We start from the raw sequence: 22,805 nt of genomic DNA, 5'->3' as shown, positions 1-22,805 counted from the left end.
ACAAAAATTAATTCAGGCTGGATAAAAGACTTAAATCCAAGGCAGGAAACCATAAGAATTCTAGAAGAAAATGTAAGAATAACTCTTGTTTATAGGAAAAGAATTTATGACTAAGTTCCCAAAGGTAATTACAGCAACAATCGAAATAAATAAATGGGATTTAATTGAATTAAAAAGCTTCTGCACAGCTAAGGAAGTAATCAATGGAGCAAATACAAAACTACAAAATGGGAGAAAATATTCACCAACTATATATCCAATAAATGGCTAATATCCAGAACCTACAAAGAGCTCAAACAAGTCAGCAAGATAAAAACAAAACAATCGCATTAAAAAGTGGGAAAAAGACATGAACAGAAGATTTTTTCCATAGAAAATAAGCAAATGATCAACAACACATGAAAAAATGCTCCACATCACTAATTATCAAGCAAATGCAAATTAAAGCCATGCGATATCACCTTACTCCTAATGGCTTTTATTAAAATTAAAAACCAACAGATGCTGGTTGCAGAGGGAAAGGAATGCTTATATACTATTGGTTGGACTGCAAATTAGTACAACTTCTACATAAAACAGTATGGACATTTCTCAAAGAACTAAAAGTAGACCTACCATTTGATCCAGTTATACCACTATTGGGTATCTACTCAAAGAAAAGAAGTCATTTTATCAAAAAGGCACCTGCAGCACAATTCACAATTGCAAAGTTGTGGAATAAATCCAAAAACCCATCAATTCGTGATTGAATTAACAATTCACACATTTAATAGTCTCAGAAGCTGTGTGATGTAGACGAAAGAGGAAGGGTAGAGCATCAATGGACCTTAGTGTGAATTTCAGTTGCACCAATGCAAGGTTTTGTGTCATTGTCCAAGTTACTTACTATCTCTATACTCTGATTTTTCCGTCTGTAAAAATATATCATAAAGCTGTGTAGACATTAATACTTTTAGTTATTAAATTTTCTGTGGAAAATTTGAGTTGACTAGGTGGCATTTGTGGTTCAAAGGGGTAGGGCACTGGCCCCATATGCCAGAGGTGGCAGGTTCAAACCCAGCCCTGGCCAAAAACTGCAAAAAAAAAAAAAAAAAGTTTGGGTTGACTAGTTGCCTAGAGTATTTTTAAAAATTACTGTAACCTTTTGACTATTAGAACTGGATCTTCTACAAAACAACTATATTAACAGACTGTCTAATACTACCTTGGCATTTGCAAATTATACTTACAAGAAATAAGTTAAAAATACTAGAAACATAAATTTCAAAAATTTTAATCAAGTTATATGGATAATAGAAGAAATGATATGAAACAAAATATATTTTGATCAAACATTAGAAATTAACGTTAATTAAATAGAGCTATTGTCACTCAAGCACATTACAAATCGTTAGAGAACATTTTCCTTAGTAAAGTATCTCAAGTATGGAAATGCAAGCATCCTGTTTATTCAATACTAATTGGAAACTAGTAGATAAACACCTATAGGTCCAGACTAGAGAAAAACCCAATCAAATTCAAATACAGGGAAGAGGTAAAGGAGGAGGGGGCTTGCTAAGCTCTCACCTACTGGGTACAGAGTAGTGGTCTATGGCGCACCTCTTAGATGAAGGACTCAGCCGCAGCTGAGATGCTACCTAACAAGCAATGTAACCCATTGTATGTACCCTTTTATTAACCCAAAATTAGAAAAAATAATAATTAAAAATTTGTTAACATAGATTGAACACTTATCAATGCCAAGCACATTGCTAAACTCTTTATTATCTCCTTCAGTTTTCACAACAAACCTGTGAAAGAGGTATGATTGCCTGTACTACAATTCAAATAGAAACAGTTGGGGTTTCTTTCATTATGTCTAGGATTTCCCTCTACATCTTATTTTCTATAAGATCCTTTATTGGAATGCAAATATTAGTATGGATGTTTGATAAAGTATGAGTAATATTGTATAGTAAGGTTAAGCATAAAATATAGACAACTATTTCGTAATTGATTCTTCCGTAAAAATAAAGTGAAACTCAGAGTCAATATTACGATCAATTTCTACATGATGATCTCTTTCCTTAAAACTCATCCATTTACTTTTTGAAAAATATTTTATTTAAAAAAATACTTCATAAGACCATTTATTTTTGTTAAATTATTTTAAAGTTAAAGAAAAGAGGCTACTTGGGAGGCTGAGGCAAGATAATTGCTTGAGCCCAAGAGTTTGAGGTTGCTGTGAGCTATCACGTCACAGCACTCTACCAAGGGTGACAAAGTAAGACTCTGTCTCAGAAAAAGAACAAAAATAAAAATAAATAAATGAATAAATAAATAAAATAAAAAGAGAGCAATATTATAATTTTTGATGTTTGAAAGATTTTTGAATCATAAAAATGGTGGTTTCATAGCTTCACTTGAGAGGTAAACTTTCAGGTATCTTTCCTAAGTGGTTTATCAAGTTATTTCATTTATTTTTATTATTCAAAGTCAAATTAGCTTTGCACTTTCACAGTTTATCTAGTGTGAATCTGAACAGTTGCATAGGATGGAAGCAAAGGTGCAGTTCCCTTAAGCTCTAACTTATCATTGTCTGTCAGGTAAGCCTTGTTGTGCTGTCCATCCTCATTTAACTATCCCACAAGATCTCTTAATGAAGTTAAGCCCCAAGTTCACTCCAGTAATTCTGTGGCAAGAGTTTGCGCATTGTAACAATTCATCACTTGTCAGGAAGGCACTTTTAGTTTATACATTTAATAAGGGCATCCTCTAGCTTGGTTAATTAGAAGTGAGCAGTTTGCATATTTACTAAATGTGGAGTGTCATTGCCACCACGGCCTATTGCCTACATGAATTATTTCTCTATCTGCAATAAACAGCTGGGTAATTATTACCGCCATAATCAGATAAATTCCCTCTGTAAGGCTTTTCTTACATGGCAATTCTTTGAACTCATCCAAAGCTGAACAAAATTTATGAACTCCAGCAGCGAGGCCACTTTTTCATACTATTGTGTCCCTGTTCCCTGTTTCAAGGACATGAGTAATGCACCATGGATATTGTGTAAATAAGGAGAATAAATAAGATTACCTAAAGATAACATTTCAATAAACCTCATTCTTAAAATATAATATTCTAATCTCAGACAACTAAATGACAGCAGTATGGCTTTATCTAATTAGGCTCTTTTATAGTAAGAGCTAGTTAAGAGGTAAGGAAAATGACATTTTAGTTTTAAAGAAACAAATTAGTTTATAATTATTAACTATACATATGACTTTTTTCATAGAATCATTTTATATATAAGGGTACAATAATTATAGCGATTAATTTGGTAGAATTTAAATAACACATGCCAGTATCTAACTTAAAATACAGCATATATTCTTTGCTTGAAAAATAGCCTGTTACTCATAATTAATGACATAATGAATATAATCACTTTAAAATATGGAATGATATTAACAATCTGTTCACAATTCTTTTGACATACTATGTTTTTAACAAGAATGCACAACTTTTAACAATTTGCCATTTCAAAATTTTTGAAAGCAACACATACAAAAAGGAAAAAAGCTCATTCCCAAGAAGGAATTAATTAAGAGAAAAAGCTTATTATGTTGGATATTCAAATTTAACTCTTTCTGCAATGAATTTTGAGCAACTTACAAAGGATTTACAAAAAAAAGTTTAGAGGAATAAGGACCATGCTAAAGGAAAATAGAGATATGAGAACTCTAATGGTATGACGGATCAGTAAAGATGGTTAAAGTATATCTCACTAACAGAACGGAGAAAGATTACCGCGTATGAGAAGAAACAGCTTTTTCTAACTCTGATACTAAACGAAATTTCACATGTGAATCTGCAGTAAAGGACAGAGTAACATAAGGAACATTGTCCTCAGTAAGGTTTGTTTTTTTTTTTAACAAGAAATGAAGTCTTTTTCTTTTTTAATTTTAAATTTTAAAAATTTTAACCAGAACACAGCATTGAAATTTTACTTTTTTGAAAACAGGGCTTTGTGGTTTTCCACCATTGTGGAATAGTTCAAACAGAAAATTCTTCTCTCTCACTTCTCTTAGCTGATAATTTGATTGAAGATAAGAGGGAGTTCCTTTTTTTTTCTTTTTGATTCTATCATAAGGATTGAGAATGCTATTTTTCATATTGCTGATTGAGAGTAGATTTATCTTACATGTAGATGCTTGAGATTTTAATAATATACAAACCTTTCAGTCATACGTGAAGATGTATTTAAACTATTATGAAATCTCATTGAGAAAATATAACTAGTGCTAAAAAATTACTTATATGTAATTTAACTTAGAAGTCATTTAACTGTCACACAAGATCTCTCTTTTTTTTTATTAAATCAAAGCTGTGTACATTAATGCAATCATGGGGCACCATACACTGGTTTTATATACAATTTGACATATTTTCATCACACTGGTTAACATAGCCTTCCTGGCATTTTCTTAATTATTGTGTTAAGACATTTACATTCTACATTTAGTAAGATTTACATGTACCATTGTTAAGACGCACCGTAGGTGTGGTCCTACAAATTACCCTAACTCCACCCATCCTCCCCCCTCCCTTCACCTCCCTTTCTCCTTTCCCCATATTCTTAGGTTATAACTGGGTTATAGCTTTCATATGAAAACTATAAATTAGTTTCATAGTAGGGCTGAGTACATTGGATACTTTTTCTTCCATTCTTGAGATACTTTGTTAAGAAGAATATGTTCCAGCTCCATCCATGTAAATATGAAAGAGGTAAAGTCTCCATCTTTCTTTAAGGCTGCATAATATTCCATGGTGTACATATACAACAACTTATTGATCCATTCGTGGGGCAATGTGCACTTGGGCTTCTTCCATGACTTAGCAATTATGAATTGGGCTGCAATAAACATTCTGGTACAAATATCTTTGTTATGATGTGATTTTTGGTCTTCTGGATATATACCTAGTAGAGGAATTATAGGATTGAATGGCAGGTCTACTTTTAGATCTCTAAGTGTTCTCCAAACATCTTTCCAAAAGGAATGTATTAATTTTCATTCTCACCAGCAGTGTAGAAGTGTTCACTTTTCTCCACATCCACGCCAACATCTCTGGTTTTGGGATTTTGTGATGTGGGCTAATCTTACTGAAGTTAGATGATATCTCAAAGTAGTTTTGATTTGCATTTCTCTGATGATTAAGGATGATGAGCATTTTTTCATGTCTGTAGGCTGTGTGCCTGTCTTCTTCAGAGAAGTTTCTCTTCAAGACCCTTGCCCAGCCTGAAGTGGGATCACTTGTTCTTTTCTTGCTAATACGTTTGAGTTCTCTGTGGATTCTGGTTATTAAACCTTTGTCGGAGTCATAACCTGCAAATATCTTCTCCCATTCTGAGGGCTGTCTGCTTGCTTTATTTATTGTGTTCTTGGCTGTGCAGAAGCTTTTTAGTTTGATCAGGTCCCAGTAGCGTATTTTTGATGCTGCTTCAATTGCCCGGGCGGTCCTCCTCATAAAATATTCGCCCAGGCTGATTAATTCAAGAGTTTTCCCTATACTTTCTTCTAGTATTTTTATAGTTTCATGTCTTAAGTTTAAATCACACAAGATCTCTTAATGAAGTTAAGCCCTAAGTTCACTCCAGTAATTCAGTGACAAGAGGTTGTGCATCGTAACAATTCATCACTTGTCAGGAAGGCACTTTTAGTTTATACATTTAATAAGGGCCTCCTCTAGCTTGGAGGATATGTAGCACTTACATGTAATGCTGTCCTGTGGACTATTTGGCCTTCATCTTAACTTGCCATCTTTGAACCATTGTGACACAATTAACCATTTTTTTCTCTAATCTCTCTTTAAACTTGAGTTCTCTGGTAACACTCTTACCTGGTTTCTTTTGTATTACTCTTTTTTGTTTGTTGCTTTTCCATTTTAGTTGTACCCTCCTTTATTTTCCTGACCTTAAATTTTAGTGTTCCCTCTTTGATGCACTTGGCATTTCACTCTCTACTCTCTGGGCAGTCTCTTTCACTTCTGTGATTCTCCTGCTATCACTTGCATGCTTCATAAGTCCAAGTATTCTGATTATTATAGCCATCAATGCCTGATAACATTGCCACTTAGACATCCCACAGACACCTCAAACTAAGAATATTTATGAGTAAAATAATTACTCCCCCAAACCTCTTCTTCTTATGGTGAATTGGACCATTCTTCATTTAAAAACCACACCAGAAACATGGAATTCAATAAGGATTCTCTTCTCCATTTTACTGGTGACTGAGCTCTGTCAATTCTTTTCTTAGCTCTCTATTCTCACTCCCTTTAATCTGTCCTCCCTCCCATTGCCTGATGATCTTTCTAAAATACAATATGATCATTGCAATCTATTACATTTTTTTTCTTTTTTATTGTTCCATAGTAAAAGATAACTTAGAGGTCATAGAAACATGTAAGATTTCAATACCAGGAATACATTTTAGTATATTTTTAGCATAAGAATTAAGCAAACCCAAAATAAATATTTGAGTTATATTCTTAAACAGTGGTAATACTTAAAACCATGAATCCTTAGGGAAAAAATGTTAGCATGTATCTTAGTTATAATATTAAATTCCTAGAATATATGTATACATAAAGAAACATAAATTTTATGAAACAGAAGAAGTTATGCAGTGGAGACCTACTACAAAATCAGTGAATTTAAAATTACCCCTTTGAAATGCTCTATGGCTTTTCCCATCTTCTTTCCTTCCTAATAGATCCTTTTTCTCTCTGGGGTGGCATCAGAGTAAATGGTGAAAAAATTACTCCAGTTCATATCTATATTTCTCTGTTCTCTTTTTTGCCACTATTTTGTAATATTTTCTTATCCAACAATAAATGGGATGGAATTCTCTTTGGCGTTCATGTGGAGTTGATTTCTAAGATCATTTATAAACAAATTAGTCCATAAATAGTTCCCCAAACTTGTTAGATATTTTCTGAAGTTACATAGTAGCATACTGCTTCGAAATATGTTGACATCATTCCATGGTATGTTGTGGTTGCTTTATAATAGCATCGAGATTAACTTAGAGATGTCCCTTGTCTTTGTTGAGTGAATTGCATGGAAAAGCAGCAGCGATTCTTTTTGCTTTAAAATCAGGTTAACACATTTTAAGTGAGAGACAATGTGTGATGTTTGAGTAAACAGAAAAATAAGATCGTGCAACTCTTTTTCTATGAAATGTGAACTTTAACTACCTCAGCTCTGAATTCTACCAAAGATGTAAATTCAGCAGGTTGATCCTCCTCCTCCACAGCTGCATTGCTCTGATGGTGTGCAGAGAAGAGTGAATATGATGTGCCTTGATCTACCTTTATTCAGCAGAGCCCCCATGCTGTGTATCAAAGTCGCCATCTGTAAAGTCATTTCATTTCACAAAGAAGGACAGGGACCTTGTTAATAATATCTGCTCCTTACCAACCTCAGTGGAATGTAGGGAGGATGAATTAATGTCCGAAAGCATTTGGAGCCCCTGAAAATAATGTACTGGGTAAATACATTTTGTTATTATACCTATTATTCTACTTAGTCTACTCACTCTCATTTAACATCATCTGTATTAGGTAAAATTTTACTTCCTTTTACAGCAACTATCTATATAATAAAAAGAAAAATTTGCAATGAAATATGTGCATATTTTCAGAAAGAACACTGTACAAAAGATTCTTTTCAACTAAGTTGATTCAAAAAAGTCAGAAGAAAAAACTTGAACTTGATTTTCATGAATGATCTCTGAATGGAGTCTTATTGCTTTTTAAAATCATGCAAAGTAGGTAAATGAAATAATAGAGCAATTGGACGATCCCTTTTCATGATCAGAGTGAAGTCATAGTATTGTAATTTTATAACATCTACCATTATCATCTTTTTTTACTTTTTTTATTCTCAAAATATCTCGTCTATAGAGTATAAATTTTCTAGGATTACCCTTAGAAAGCCCATCTATTCATGGCCAGGAAACCTTTCTTCTATTCTAAAGTGCATTTCTCTACTTAGCTGCTGATGGTCAAATGTACCAAAGAGAGCACAGGTCCTCATGAATCATCTAACCTTTTCCAGTACTGCTCCTCTCTATTCCAGCTCTCTCTATTTAATGAAAATCTGTTCACTGTTCAATTCTCAACTCCAATGCCACGACCTCTATGAAGCCTTTTCTGATCCCTCTAATCAGAAGTGAGTTCTCTCTGAATTTAAGCACTGTATATGCATTTCTTTCATAGATTTATTTTCTATAGTCTACTTACTTATCAGCTATTTTATTGGCAGGCTACTTGAAGGCAGGGACTGAGCTTTGCACATCTTTATTTCCTTAAATATTTTAAACATAACTTGTAATTGCCTGACCCAATAAACAAGTGTTAATTCTCTTCGTGATATTAACTTTTAACATATCTTAGACATTTTGAAGAGAAACTCATCTGTATTACAACAAAGAAAGGATTTTCAAGAGCAACTAAACATTTCTTTTAATATACGTATTTTTTTATTAAGTCATTTGTACATAGAACATAAATACATTTATGCCATCATGGGATTCAATGTGTTGATTATTTGTACAAATTGGAGCATTTACATCTTACTAATCGACATAGCCTTCACCTCATTTACCCAATTACAACATTAAGAAATTTGTGTTCTACACCTGATAGATCCAACTTGTACTTGCAATATGCTCCATAGGTGTGGTCCCCCTACTAACCCTCCCTCTATCGACCCACGCTCCTCCCATCCCCTCTCCCTCCCCTTCTCTCCTTCATTCTAGGCTATAGTTGTGTTTCATTTTTCATATGCAATTGTGAGTGATTATAAATTGGTTTCACAGTAGTACTGAGTACATTGGATCTTTTTTTTCCATTCCTGAGATACTTTACTAAGAAGAATATTTTCCAGCTCCATTCATGTAAACATAAAAGAGGTAAAGTCTCCATTTTTTTTACTGCTGCATAGTATTCCATGGTGTGTGTGTGTGTGTGTGTGTGTATATATATATATATATATATATATATACCACAATTTATTAATCCATTCATGGGTTGATGGGCACTTGGGCTTCTTCCATCACTTGGCAATTATGAATTGAGCTGCAATGAACAATCTGGTGCAAATATCTTTATTGTCAAATGATTTTTGGTCCTTTGGATATTCACCTAGAAGAAGAATTGCAGGATCAAACAGCAGTCTACATTTAGATCCCTGAGTGTTCTCCAAACTTCCTTCCGAAAGGAGCATTCCCACTAGCAATGCAGAAGTGTTCCCTTTTCTCCACATCCATGCCAACATCTGTAGTTTGGGGATTTTTTGATGTGGGCTACTCTTACTGGAGTTAGATGGTATCTCGGAGTAGTTTTGGTTTGCATTTCTCTGATGATTAAAGATGATGAGCATTTTTTTCATTCACAAATCGGTAGCCTTTATATATACCAATAATAGTCAAGGGGAAAAAACAATCAAGGACTCTATTCCCTTTACAATAATGCCAAAGAAGATGAAATATCTGGGAATGTATCTAACTAAGGATGTGAAAGATCTCTATAAAAAGAACTATGAAACTCTGAGAAAAGAAATAGCTGAAGATGTTAACAAATGGAAAAATATACCATGCTCATCATGGCTGGGAAGAATCAACATTGTTAAAATGTCTGTACTACCTAAAAGCAATCTACAGATTTAATGCAATCCCTATTAAAGCACCTCTGTCATACTTTAAAGACCTGGAAAAATTAGTACTTGTTTTATATGGAAACAGAAAAAAACCTTAAATAGCCAATAAATTACTCAGAAATAAAAACAAATTGGGAGGAATCACGCTTCCAGACTTTGGACTATACTATAAATCAATAGTGATCAAAACAGCATGGTACTGGCAGAAAAATAGAGAGGTAGATGTATAGAACAGAATTGAAGACCAAGAAGTGGACCCAGACACTTATCATAATTTGATTTTTGATAAGCCTATTAAAAATATACATTGAAAGATTCCCTATTCAATAAATGGTGCTGGATGAATTGGCTGGCGACCTGTAAAAGACTGAAAATGGACCCACACCTTTCTCCTATAACAAAAATTAACTCTCACTTGTTAAAGGACTTAAACTTAAGACATGAAACTATAAAAATTCTTAGAGAGAGTGCAGGAGAAATGCTTGAAAAAATAGGCCTGGGAGAATACTTTATGAGGAGGACACCCCGGGCAATTGAAGCAACATCAAAAATACATTACTGGGATCTGATCAAATTAAAAAGCTTCTGCACTGCCAAGAACACACTAAGTAAAGCAAATAGACAGCTCTCAGAATGGGAGAGGATTTTTGCAAGTCATATTTCCGACAAAGGTCTAATAACCAGAATCCACAGAGAACGCAAACTTATTACTAAGAAAAAAAAGTGATCTCATTTCATTGTGGGCAAGAGACATGAACACAGAAGCTTCTTTGAAGAAGACAGGCGCATGGCCTACAGACACATGAAAAAATGCTTTTTTTTTAAATGAGAAGGTCTTTCCAAATGTTTCCAAAATGTCTCAAGGCTTGGTTTCAGAGAGAAGTATGAATACTCAGAGCAATGTGAGTGCTCAAGTTAATGACTGTGTGCTACAGAATGCTTAAACTGTTTCCCTTTGTGAAGGGCTGCCCTAGTGAAATTTGCAACACCTGTGGCTCAGTGAGCAGGGCGCCAGCCCCATATACCGAGGGTGGCGTGTTCAAACCCAGCCCCGGCCCAACTGCAACAAAAAAATAGCCGGGCGTTGTGGCGGGCGCCTGTAGTCCCAGCTACTCGGGAGGCTGAGGCAGGAGAATCGCCTAAGCCCAGGAGTTGGAGGTTGCTGTGAGCTGTGTGATGCCACGGCACTCTACCGAGGGCAATAAAGTGAAACTCTGTCTCTACAAAAAAGAAAAAAAAGAAATTTGCAACACCTGTCAAATAGATTCAGGAAATAGGTAACCAGGTATCAAAATAAAGTAGATATAAGTGGTTTAAGTAGTTTGACTGTCTTAAAAGTGAATGTTTTGTTTCTAATTGAAGTATTTTAGGTATCATAATAACTTAACACATAATCTATTCATGGTTTTATTACTCTGAAAATATTTTTGGTTGTCAAATACAGTTCAGGCATATAATTGGCTTTATTGTGGTTCATTTTTTTACTTGTATTTTATTATTTATTTCCTTTATTAAATCATAAGTGTGTACATTGATGCATTTATGGGGAACAATGTACCGATTTGATATACAATGTGGAATGCTTACATAGAACTGATTAATATAACCATTACCTCGCTTACTTATTTGTTGTGGTAAGACAAAACTAGACCCCCACCTTTCACCATTAACAAAAATTGATTCTCATTGGATAAAAGATTTAAAATTAAGGCATGAAATGATAAAAATACTGGAAGAGAGTGCAGGGAAAACGCTTGACTAAATCGGCCTGGGAGAATATTTTATGAAGAGGACTACCCTGGGCAATTGAAACAACACCAAAAATGTATTACTGGGATATGATCAAACTAAAAAGCTTCTGGCAGCCAACAGCACTCACTGTAAGTCAAGCGAACAGATAGCCTTCAGAATGGGAGAAGATTTTTGCAGGTAGTGCGTCCAACAAAGGTCTGATAAGTAGAATCCACAGAGAACTCAAACTAATCAGCAAGAAAAGAAAAAACAACCCCATTTCTATGGCAAGAGGCTTGAACAGAAACTTCTCTGAAGAAGACAGGTGCATGGCCTACAAACACATGAAAAAATGCTCATCTTTGAGCACCAGAGAAATGCGAATCAAAATCACTTTGAGATATCATCTAACTCCAGTAAGATTAGACCACATCACAAAATCCCCAAAACTACAGATGTTGGTGTGGATGCAAAGAAAAGGGAACACTCTACACTGCTAGTGGGAATGCAAGCTAATATGACCTTTTTGGAAAGAAGTTTGGAGAATGCTCCAGGAACTAAATGTAGACCTACCGTTCGATCCTGCAATTCCTCTACGGGGTATACACCCAGATGATCAAAAATCATTTTACAACAAAGTAATTTGCACCATAATGTTTATTGCAGCCCAATTCATAATTTCCAAGACACGGAAGCAGCCCAAGTGCCCACAGACTCATGAATGGATCAACAAATTATGGTATACGTACACTATGGAATACTATGCAGCCATAAAAAAAGATGGAAATGTCACATCTTTTATGTTTACCTGGATGAAGCTGAAACATATTCTTCTTAGTAAAGTATCTCAAGAATGGGGAAAAAAGTGTCCAATGTCCTCAACACTACTATGAAATCAATATATAATCACCTACACATTCATACAAATGGTAAAACATAACTATAGTCCGGAAAGAAGGAGGGAAGAGGAAAGGGGGATAGGCCGGGAGGACAGAGGGTATTTGGTGGGACCTCACCTAGTGTGCATAATGTAATGGTACATTTCAAAACTATTAAGAATAGACTATAAATGTTTTACTTGTATTTTAGATTTAACTTTTTTTTTGTCTAGTTATTGGTTGAATTTACAGGGACATATTAAGAGCAAGAAATTGTTAGATATGAAATTTAAATACATTCAATAAATTTAACTAAAATACTTTTATGTCAAATATAACACAGCAGAAACTAACACTAGTTGGCAATTTTTATTTTGAAGACATCTTATAGCAGACACACACACTGACTTGTCATCAAAACGGAGTAAGGACAGTAAAGAGTAGTTTAAATTTGTTTCTTTGGAATTTTATTTTTTCTTAAAGATGGTACAGAGGATGGCATTTTGTTTCTAGTAGAGAAAACTATGTAGTATTAGCAGTTCCCATTGAAGTTTTTAGAATTTGTGCTTGTAATGCAGTCTCAATTCGTTACATGTAATGCAATCTCATTTATTTCTCTGTCAAAAATTACGATTTTTATGAAATTATTGTAATGTCCAATCCTATCTTCTTTGTAGTTCTTCATGGTGCTTTAGCTAATGTGGTGATGTCCACATTAAGTTATTAACTAAAATATAATTGTATCTCTTCGTAATGTCATTCTAACAAATAGAATTGAATCATCTTAATCCTTCAGCAGAGCTGACATTTTTCATTGCTGCACACTAGTGCTTCTTAAACTCTGGCAGGCAGGACATGGCCTCTGATTGAGAATTCTGATTGTGCCAGTCTGCGGTAGGACCTGGGAATGTGCATTTTCTAATAGCTGAAGGTGAAGAAGCTGGTGGACCAGGGACCACACTTTGAGAATTGCTGTCCTGGGCAAGGAGAAGCCTGGTTCTGCCCCACATCTCAGTACAGACTTTTCTCAATGTGACTTTTTCTCAGTCCTAATTAAACCATCAGAAGTAATGAAATACACTAATCAGCTGAGAAATAGTTATAAAGGATGGTAGCACTGAGTTCACACTAGGTATTAGGCCAAGTGTTTTGGAAACAAACCTTATTTCCGACCTTCAGAACCTGTCTTAGTTTGAGTTGCTGTGACAGAACACCAGAGAATGTATGGCTTAAACAACAGAAATGTATTTGTCACAGTTCTGAAGACTGGAAAGTCCAAGATTAAGGTGCCAGCAGATGCGTTGTCCGGTGAGGGCACCCTTCCTGGTTTGTCCACAGCCATCTTCTCATTGTGTTTTCACTCGGCAAAGAGAGTTAGAGCATCTTTCTCACGTCTCTCCTTATAATGGCACCAATCCCATTCAATGAGGGCTTTGTACGCATGGTTTAATCACATCCCAAACACCTTACCTCTAAATACTACCACATTGGGGATTTAGGCTTCAACATAAGAATTTCGCAGACTCCAACATTCGGTCCATGGAGGGACTTAGCCCTGAGTAGGGGGCGTGCGGGAAGTAGAAGCGCGCATGCGTAGGGCTATACTGTATCTCCCAGCGCGTAATAGACACAGAAAAGGGAACTAAAGGATTATGGGAGTGGGAACAGCTAACGGTGCATCATTGTTAAGGAGATTTATGAAGCCTTTTTAGAGGAAACAGTGGAGATTTCTGGGTTTTTATGTTTTTTTCTAGACTTACAGAGAGACAAGCAAATATAAACACAGATTCTGTTTTTAATACTATGTTTTGAAATGAACAAGAAAAGTAAAACTACTCAAATATGAAGCCTTTTCTGAATAGCACAGGTGTCCATCTTCTTAATAATTTTTATTATGGTGAATAAAGTATTTAAAGAGTACACTAAACAAATGTTGAACTGAGTATAATTCTGTCATTGATATAGTGTATATAAAACGCTGCATATTATAATAGTATATGTGACTACTACATATTATAATTATGAGTTCAGGTATTTTTCATCTTATAACTATGATTGCTTTGTGAAAATTATTTAATTTTGCACAGAGTGTTTTTTTCCTCAAAAAATATTTATGGAAATATATTATTTTTCTATTGGCCCAAATGTTAGGCAAAATTAAGAAACGATTTAAATAGAAAAGTCATTGTGATAAGAGGAAAAAATGGGCAGTGAAATAAAATATGAATTATTGGGTGATAGAAAGTAATTGTTAACCTTTCATTAGATCTCAGGATCGAGCAGAATAATGTACTTGCTTTTTCAGTCACATCTTTCTAGTTTCTGTCATCATCATATACATAAATTTAAATACTTATATGGAGGTAGCAATATTTTTATTTATTTATTATATATATATTTTTTGAGACAGAGTCTCTCTATGTCACCCTCAGTAGAGTGCTGTGGCATCAAAGCTCACAGCAACCTCAAACTCTTGGGCTTCAGCGATTCTCTTGCCTCAGCCTCCCAAGTAGCTGGGACTACAAGTGCCTGCCACAATGCCCAGCTATTTTTTTGTTGTAATTGTCATTGTTGTTTGGCAGGCCTGGGCTGGGTTCGAACCCGCCAGCTCCGGTGTATGTGGCTGGCGCCCTGGCTGCTGAGCTATAGGTGTCAAGCCAGCAAATATTTTTAAAAATCTGCTTATTTTTCAAATAGATAAGTACAACATACACATACATTTTGCAGTGTAGTGGGGAAATGAAATGTAAAAATTTATTCATAAATGTATGATTGTAAATTTTAGATTATATGCAGGAAAATCTAATCTGCAGTGTTATGAGTAGGAAGAAGAATGGGAGGAGAATTCAAATTACTGTAAAGGAAATTCAAGGCAGAAAATACAATATAAATGAAGGTCCTGAGATAGACATACATGATTTGCTAGGAAAGGAAATAGCCATTGTGACTGAAGTGTAGTGATCTCAGAAGACAGCGTGATCAAGGGAGAAAGAGAGAGAAGCAAAGGCTGATCCTGAAAGTCTTTATACGTTTTCATTGTTGTGTTGGGCCAAATCGCTTTCAAGCATCTTTTGTGTTTGTCTGTTTTTATATCTTAGTATAATGTACATTAGCATTGTTTACTTACTCAAAAAAACATATATATGAGACAGTCTTACTTTGTTGCCCTCAGTAGAGTGCCTTGGTGTCATAGCTCACAGCAACCTCAAATTCTGGGCTCAAGAGATTCTCTTGCCTTAGGCAGCTGGGGCTACAGGTGCCCACCACAATGCCTGGCTATTTTTAGAGACGGCTCAAGCTGGTCTTACTCTGGCTCAAGCTGGTCTTGAACCTGTGAGCTCAGGCAGTCCACCTGTCTCAACTTCCCAGAGTGCTAGGATTACAGGCATGAGATTACATTACCTGACTAGAAAGCATATTTTAGGAAAGAGAGATTTGTGCCTAGAAATTCAAAAGTTGATATATCCTATGGCCACCTGGTTATAACTTTAAGATTTGATGATGAAGGAGTAGTGGATAGTTTATTTGAGTTATTCCAAATCAAGGCAGCTGTTTGTGCTTCTTCTTTGTCCTTTGGAAGAACAATATAAGTAATACTGTATTTAATATTTTCTCAGAAAAAAAATCTTGTTGATATCTAAATAAAATACTAGAGTTGGGCAAAATATATGATATGAGTAGAGTGTTGTGGTTATAGGCATGGACTTTGGAATCAAGCCTGGAATCAAATTCCAACTGTCCCATTTTCTGGTGGTGGGAGTTTGGGCAGAGATTTAATCTCTGACTCTCATTTCCTGATCTATAAAGTGAGGGTGGTAACATGCACAAGTCTATGAAAGTATTAATATTAAATGAGGCACGATAGGTATATGTCCTAGTCAGGAACCTCTTGAAGATGGAGCATAAACTAAGTATGATGGTGCTGATACTCTATTTCGATGGTTTAAGATCCTCCCAGTGTCATAGATGGAAGGAGAACTATGAGGCAGTGATTTGGTGCCTGAATCTTACTGGGGACCACTTTTGGTAATAATGTCTCTGAGGGAAGGCAGAAAGGAGGGCAAGGGAAAAGTTGAACTTCATAGAGGTTTCAGCCAATCTTAATAAGCTCTGGGGGTTGGATGGCCTTTAAATTGATCCCAAACTGAGACAAAGGCTCTGGGCCAATGTACTCCCATGATTTCCAGTCATTGGATGCAAGTTCAGGGGGAAGGTGGCAAAACCTGGGGCAGAGCAGCTGATCTTTCCCAAGGAAATATAGTTGTGAGCAGTCAGCATGCAACACTCCTAGGAACTGGACACCTAGGTATCATGGGCCTATATAGGGAAGAATGACATATGATGAGCTCCTGCAGCCCTGGCCACTGCCTCACAGAGAGGCCCATGGTGATGCAACACACAGCAAAGACATGCTTGTTGTTTTTAGCCACAGAAGTTTGCTCCAGATTTGCAAGGAGAAACCACTCCTCGGAGCAGCATCTGTATGACAGAGGAAAGGAGAAATTTATTTACATAGCTCTCTTCTGTCTCCCATTTCCAAAGTTTACCCCATCCCCCATACCTTTTAGAAAGCAGATTCAATGCTCTGCCTTGCAGAATTCTATCCACAAAGTGGATCTACCAGAAGAGAGAAGGGAGGAGACCATCAAGAGAATTAGAGACAGCATAAAAGATCCAGTTGAGTAGATAAAGCTAGTAGCCTAGTACCTGGCGCAGAGCAAGCATTCACTAAGTAGCTAACATTTACATAGCACCTGGCTATGTGTCAGCCACTACTCTGACTACTTTACATCATTTAGATTATTTGATCCTCACAATAGCTTGACAAGGAAGATACTAATATTAACATATTTACATTTTACAGAGGATGATATTGAAGTTCAAAGATGAAACAGCTAACAAGGAGCACAGCAGAGCTTTTATAACCAAGTGTTATTTCAGGGTCTATGCTGTTTACCACTCTACTATATTGCCTCCCAGTGGCTATTATTATTGTTATTATTGCTATCATTATTAGATTGAAAAAGGTGAATATCTCATCACTGTACATACCATTAGCAAAATATATTCAAATATGTCAAACTTTACAAAAGTTTTAGTTATTTTTATCCTTATTTTAAAACTAATATAACAAAGTGTTTTATAGATAATGAAAATGATGCAGAAAGTCTTAAGACTTATCCAAGTTTATTTATGTGGTAGAAAGCAGGTTAGAAAGATAAAAGAAAATATGCATGGCTAATTCAATAAAAAATAACTTCTGCATAATATTTCTTTTGTTAGGATGACGACAGCTTGGCCTGGAGTTAGAAAATCTGCAGATTTAGGGATTCTGATTTCATCTGCCATTAAATTATTTATTTTTCAGAATAGGTCATTTAATCTCTTTATGTGTTTCCATATTTGTAAAAATGGGTACTGCTAAGAGCTATAGCATATATACCACAAGATTCTTTCTTCTGAGGATAGAAATGAGAAAATGCATTTGTCAGTAAAAAAACATATTAGAAAATACCCCATTTAAGTGTTTTAAACACACTGAATTTTAAAAATCTCTAGATTAAAACAATAGGCAATTTTTATAACTTTGTAGGAAATCCTATTTAGAATGGTTTGCATACTTTTTAATTTTAGTAGAATCATAATTTTAATTATGTACTTCACAATGAGTTGTATGATCCCTATTGATGTAAGGAAAACTTCTATATCAAGAGGAAATAATTTATTCAGCTTTTCCTACTTGATTTAACAAGGAATATTTGACATAAACATAATTGTGTTGTTCAATATATATCTGCACATTCTCAGGTATTACAATATCAATTAAGAACTTAAGAACTGATTTTTTTTCAATAATTGTGTGAATTTATTAAATTAACCATCTTTGTGTTTTGAGATTATTCCAGATAGTTGCTCTAGTTTTTCCTGTGTGTTTTCTTTATATACTGGAAGCTAACATTTTTTTCCATATCTCCCAGTTTTATCTATCCTTGCAATGTCCCCTAAATTCACAGGGTTTTTATTTCACATTTCCATATACTGAAGATGGACTGTTTTTACTACCTCACGTAACTTAGACTTTTTCTTTTGTAGCCGAGTTCTGTGTACTTCTTTGCCCTTCACCCATTCATATATATTTTCAATTACATTAGACATTTCTTCTCATGTAAGATCTCTTCATATACATTAAATCATTTCTAGAGCACAAACTTCTTTACAGATGTATTTCTTTATTTTTATATTTGCTTAGAAAATTACTTCTCTTTAGAGAAATATAAAATTAGATACATGCATTTCTCAGTAAATACCTGTATAGTAGCAGTTCTCTGGTTATTTTAAATTATCTTAGAGGTTTATAAGAATAAATATAGAAGAAATATTCATTTTTCTCCATAAAATCAATAGTAAATATTAAAATTAATAATGTATTCACTTTTTATGTAATATGTGATTTTTTCCGGTACAAATTCTCAAAAATTCATATGTGACTGCCTTGAAATTTGTACCTTAAGAACAAAGAAAGGTCACCAATCCCTCTAACTCCTGGTTCTTTGTAAAAAGTGGACACAGTTAATGAGATTTGTTTGGTACAGAACAAATTCTCAGACACAGATAGAGATCCTTTCAATGGAAACAAATTTGTTTGGCTTTACCAGGTTACTTAGCGATTAATAATAGCCTTGAGATGCAGGTCAGAAAGGTCATTGTACCAGCTTGCCAACATAATCTAAATGTGCAGCTAGTCCAGCTCTGTGGGCTCAGAAGCCCCCAAAATACTATGCATAAAGTAAAACAGGCTATTTTCTGACTCCTTTTTTCATATTAATAAGCAATTTTCAAGAGAAGGGTGGCAAAATGGGGGCCATGCCACTCCAAGTAATTCATTTATTTTGCAATTTAATCTTATGTTGAAAAAAATTGCTCTGCTGCAGTAGCATTGCTTGGTGATTTCTAAACGTCCGTGTGTTTCGTAAGTAACCTTGTATGAAGTATTGTATCAGTAGCCTTTGACAGAAAACTGCAACAAAAATATTTCTGGACATTGAAGTAGAAAGGAGAATCTTTTTTAGTTTTGGAATTTTTTTCTTCTATTTTTCTGTGATGTCTTGAGGAAAATGATCAGATGATATACTTAGAATTTTACTTATAAAACCTTATGTTAGTTGCATATCTACTTTTAAAAGTGAAGTATGGTACAATTTCAAAGCATTATGTTAACATGAATACTTACATTTTTCCTAAGAAAATAAAGAATTTAGTTATTTTCCCGTATGTGCTAACATCTTATTCTGCTTAGTTGCTGTTTTCACATAGTATTATTTTTGTTTAAATTTCTTTTATAAATGCTGAAAAGTTTCATTATTTTAATGAAATTCATTACACTCAGAAAATTCTTGAACTCACTTAATTTAACTTTTATTCTCATTATCTATATAATTTTTTAAAAGGCCAACCTTTCAAGTGCAGGGTAATGTACATAATCTCACCTGTGTTACTTGAACTGTTAACAGGAATCCAAAATAAATTAAGTATGTGAATAAAACCTGTCACACTTTTAAAATTACTCCATTAGTTAGTATGAAAAGTAAATGATTAAAGATCTGTAAATACAAAACCAAAAATAAAGGAAATCAGTAGCTTGGATGCTTTCCTGTTATGAAACCATATGCAAAACATCTAATCTTCAGGCAAAGAAACTGTTAATGTATTATAGTGTCACTTTGTGTTTTATCTGAGCATTTCCTTAGCTTTGAAGTAATTATAATAATAGGCATTTGATTTTAAAAACTTAATCCCCGAAAAATCACTCAAATGCTTTTGAAAGATTGCTAAGATTCATGTAGGAAATGCAGTTAAGATAGATACACCACTGATTTTGATGGATGTGGATGATGGTTGCCCCTTGAACAATTAACTTATAACCAGGGAATGAATTAAAATGTTAACAAACAGTATCACAAATAACTGTAGATGGCTTTGATGCAGGGAGGCACTGGAGGAGTTTGCAGAAATGAAAGAAAGAGAAGAGAAAAAGGCTAACCTGGAGAGGGAAGAGAAGAAAAGAGATTACCAAGCTCGAAAGATGCATTACCTCCTCAGCACAAAGCAGGTTGGTCTACCTGTCCCTGACAGCTCCTGGAAGCCACTTGGGCCTCTAGCGTGACAGAGATAAACTAGCAGGCTGAATGGGACATGACTTGTTGAAAAGATATCACAATGACACTACTTCGAGTTCAATTTCGTGCGTCTGTGTAGGTGCACGCAGGCACCATGACTCGTCTGTGACAGCAGCTTCCCAGAGGCAGCGCTCCAAGGGTGGCAGCAAGGGCCACGTCAGCAGTGTGATCTGACACAGTGATAACACACTTCAAAGGGCACAACCTCACTTTCAAAACTCATTCTCAGAGCTTTATTGTTGTGTTGTGAATTGATCACAAACTAACACATTAGTAAGCCGAGCAGTGGCTTTTGTGTTTTCTCTTTCAATTGGCCTAATGTTGAGATGAAAATCATTCTTCCACACTTTCGTATTTTGATGCAAGTTTTCAGGTAAAGCTTTTAACAAAATTGCTTCAGCACTTAGATCTTCCTATGGAAATATAAATGTGCAATTTGCGATACTTGGAAATTTATTTTCGTATACTTGCTAAAATTTCAATACCTCAGATTTTGGCCTGATTACTAAGAAAGAATGCATGTAAAGGACAGTGTGCAGCTCAAAAAGAAATGTGGTTTAAAAAAATCATGAGTTTAGGGTGTTGAAATGTATTTTGTTACTTGAGTTCTACTCTAAAAATTAGCAGTTTCTGGATTTTACTTTTTTCTCATAGACTTTCAAGTCCAATGTCATAGTTCTGACCAGATCACATATTCCTATGTGTCCAAGAATGGCCAGGTCAAGTCTTGGTGGTGGAGAGTTAGGCCCAAGACTGAATGTCATCCTTAGAGACATCCAATTTCAAAAACACATTAAGTCCTGGGCTGGCCATGTCCACTGTCCATTTGGAACATAAATCTTCCTGTACCTTTAGCTTCTACTTGATTGTCTAAATACCAATACTTTTTGATAATGATGACTATCTGTATATTTACTTGAATTTGCATGACTGAGCTATCTTTATTTAACAGGTAAAGAAACTCAGAGCTATTGTATACTGATTTACAAACAGATCTCAATCTATTTGGAGATCTAAAAAAATAGATCTCAATATTTGAAGTCTTTAGACTCTAAATACTTAGGCCAGTCATTCAAAGATGATTTTTAAAATAGTCAAAATATGATAACTTTTATTATAAAATCCATAAAAGAGTGAAAATTCTAGTGCTATGATTGGATGTGCTACATTTTTCTGTAGAATTTCATATCAAGAATTCCTTTTGGTGAAATGTTTTTTCAACTTTAGCTATCAGTAATTTTAATTTTGATTGAACTAAGGGTGCTAATAATACCCTTAATTCTTTAAATCTGATAATATTGAATTTCTTAGGATACAATTGTTAATTCTGATAATTCTGAATCCTCTTTAACTTTCAAATCTTTCTAAACTTGAGTTCGAATTGTGCTATTTATAGTTGTAATGGGTAGTGTAATAGGAAAACAATTTTTTAAATGGTGAAATTAGTTTTACCTGAAACATTTGTTAATCCTGTTTCACCCAAGGTTATTGAGATATTGAATATGTAGTGGAATGATCTAGAAAGTCCATAAAGACTTGGTTGTTTTACTAATAAAAGTAATATAATAGCAAATATCCATGGAGCGCTTACCATGTGTCAAGATAGTATGATAGAGATTTTACATGTATTATTTAACTATTTTGATTTCATTTCAGTTTTTAAATTAATCACCTTGTTTGAAAAATAATTTCACAAATCTGACCAAGGACTTGATTTATTGACCTTAATGGATTTTCAAATATTACCAGTGTGTTCAATACTCCATTCTATTTTTCTCCTTCTTCTATGCCATGTAGGCTGTTATTAATATCAATGTAGGTCAATTTTTGTTTAGTGATCCTCAGTCTCCAGAACTCCCTGGAATCCAATAAAATGATTGTTTTTGAGGGACTATGGTACAGTGAAAAATGCCTGGGCATTGTCATCAGAGCTGAGTTGGCATCCCAGTTCTCCCATTTAGGGCAAGATATTAGGAGATTACCTGGAGTTTTATAAGTTTTTCACTCTGTACATGTGTGATAAATGAAGCCCTCCTTAAAAGAATGTTATGAGGATTTAATATATTTATTATAATGCCAGGCCTTAGAGGGTTGGCATTACAGAAGATGATAACAATCATTAGAATTTAACTTGTCAAGGATAAACTAAGGTTCTATACTTCTATTTGTCTTACCAATTGGAACCATTAATTTTCTCACTTCTTTTCTTTGCTTTCCTTTTAGTTATTAGTGAAAATCAGTTTTACTTGTGCTCCTCCCGGTTTTACACCTGGTTTAACAGACCCAAGGGCAATAAAGATGAAATTATGTTCTCAA

The 22,805-nt window shown here is 34.6% G+C and overlaps 1 protein-coding gene across 2 annotated transcripts in view; it reads left to right on the top strand.

Annotated features, from left to right (window-relative positions):
* SPATA17 (spermatogenesis associated 17) overlaps positions 1 to 22,805 on the top strand; it is a 287,476-nt gene that overhangs the window by 120,768 nt on the left and 143,903 nt on the right. For both annotated transcript variants that reach the window (XM_053606767.1, XM_053606768.1), the window contains exon 6: positions 20,299 to 20,422. In XM_053606767.1, coding sequence (XP_053462742.1) covers positions 20,299 to 20,422 — 124 coding nt within the window. The remainder of the gene's footprint in view (positions 1 to 20,298; positions 20,423 to 22,805) is intronic.

The sequence above is a fragment of the Nycticebus coucang genome, chromosome 10 (assembly GCF_027406575.1).
Source record: "Nycticebus coucang isolate mNycCou1 chromosome 10, mNycCou1.pri, whole genome shotgun sequence".
Taxonomy (NCBI): domain Eukaryota; kingdom Metazoa; phylum Chordata; class Mammalia; order Primates; family Lorisidae; genus Nycticebus; species Nycticebus coucang.
This window is presented reverse-complemented; position numbering and strand designations above follow the sequence as displayed.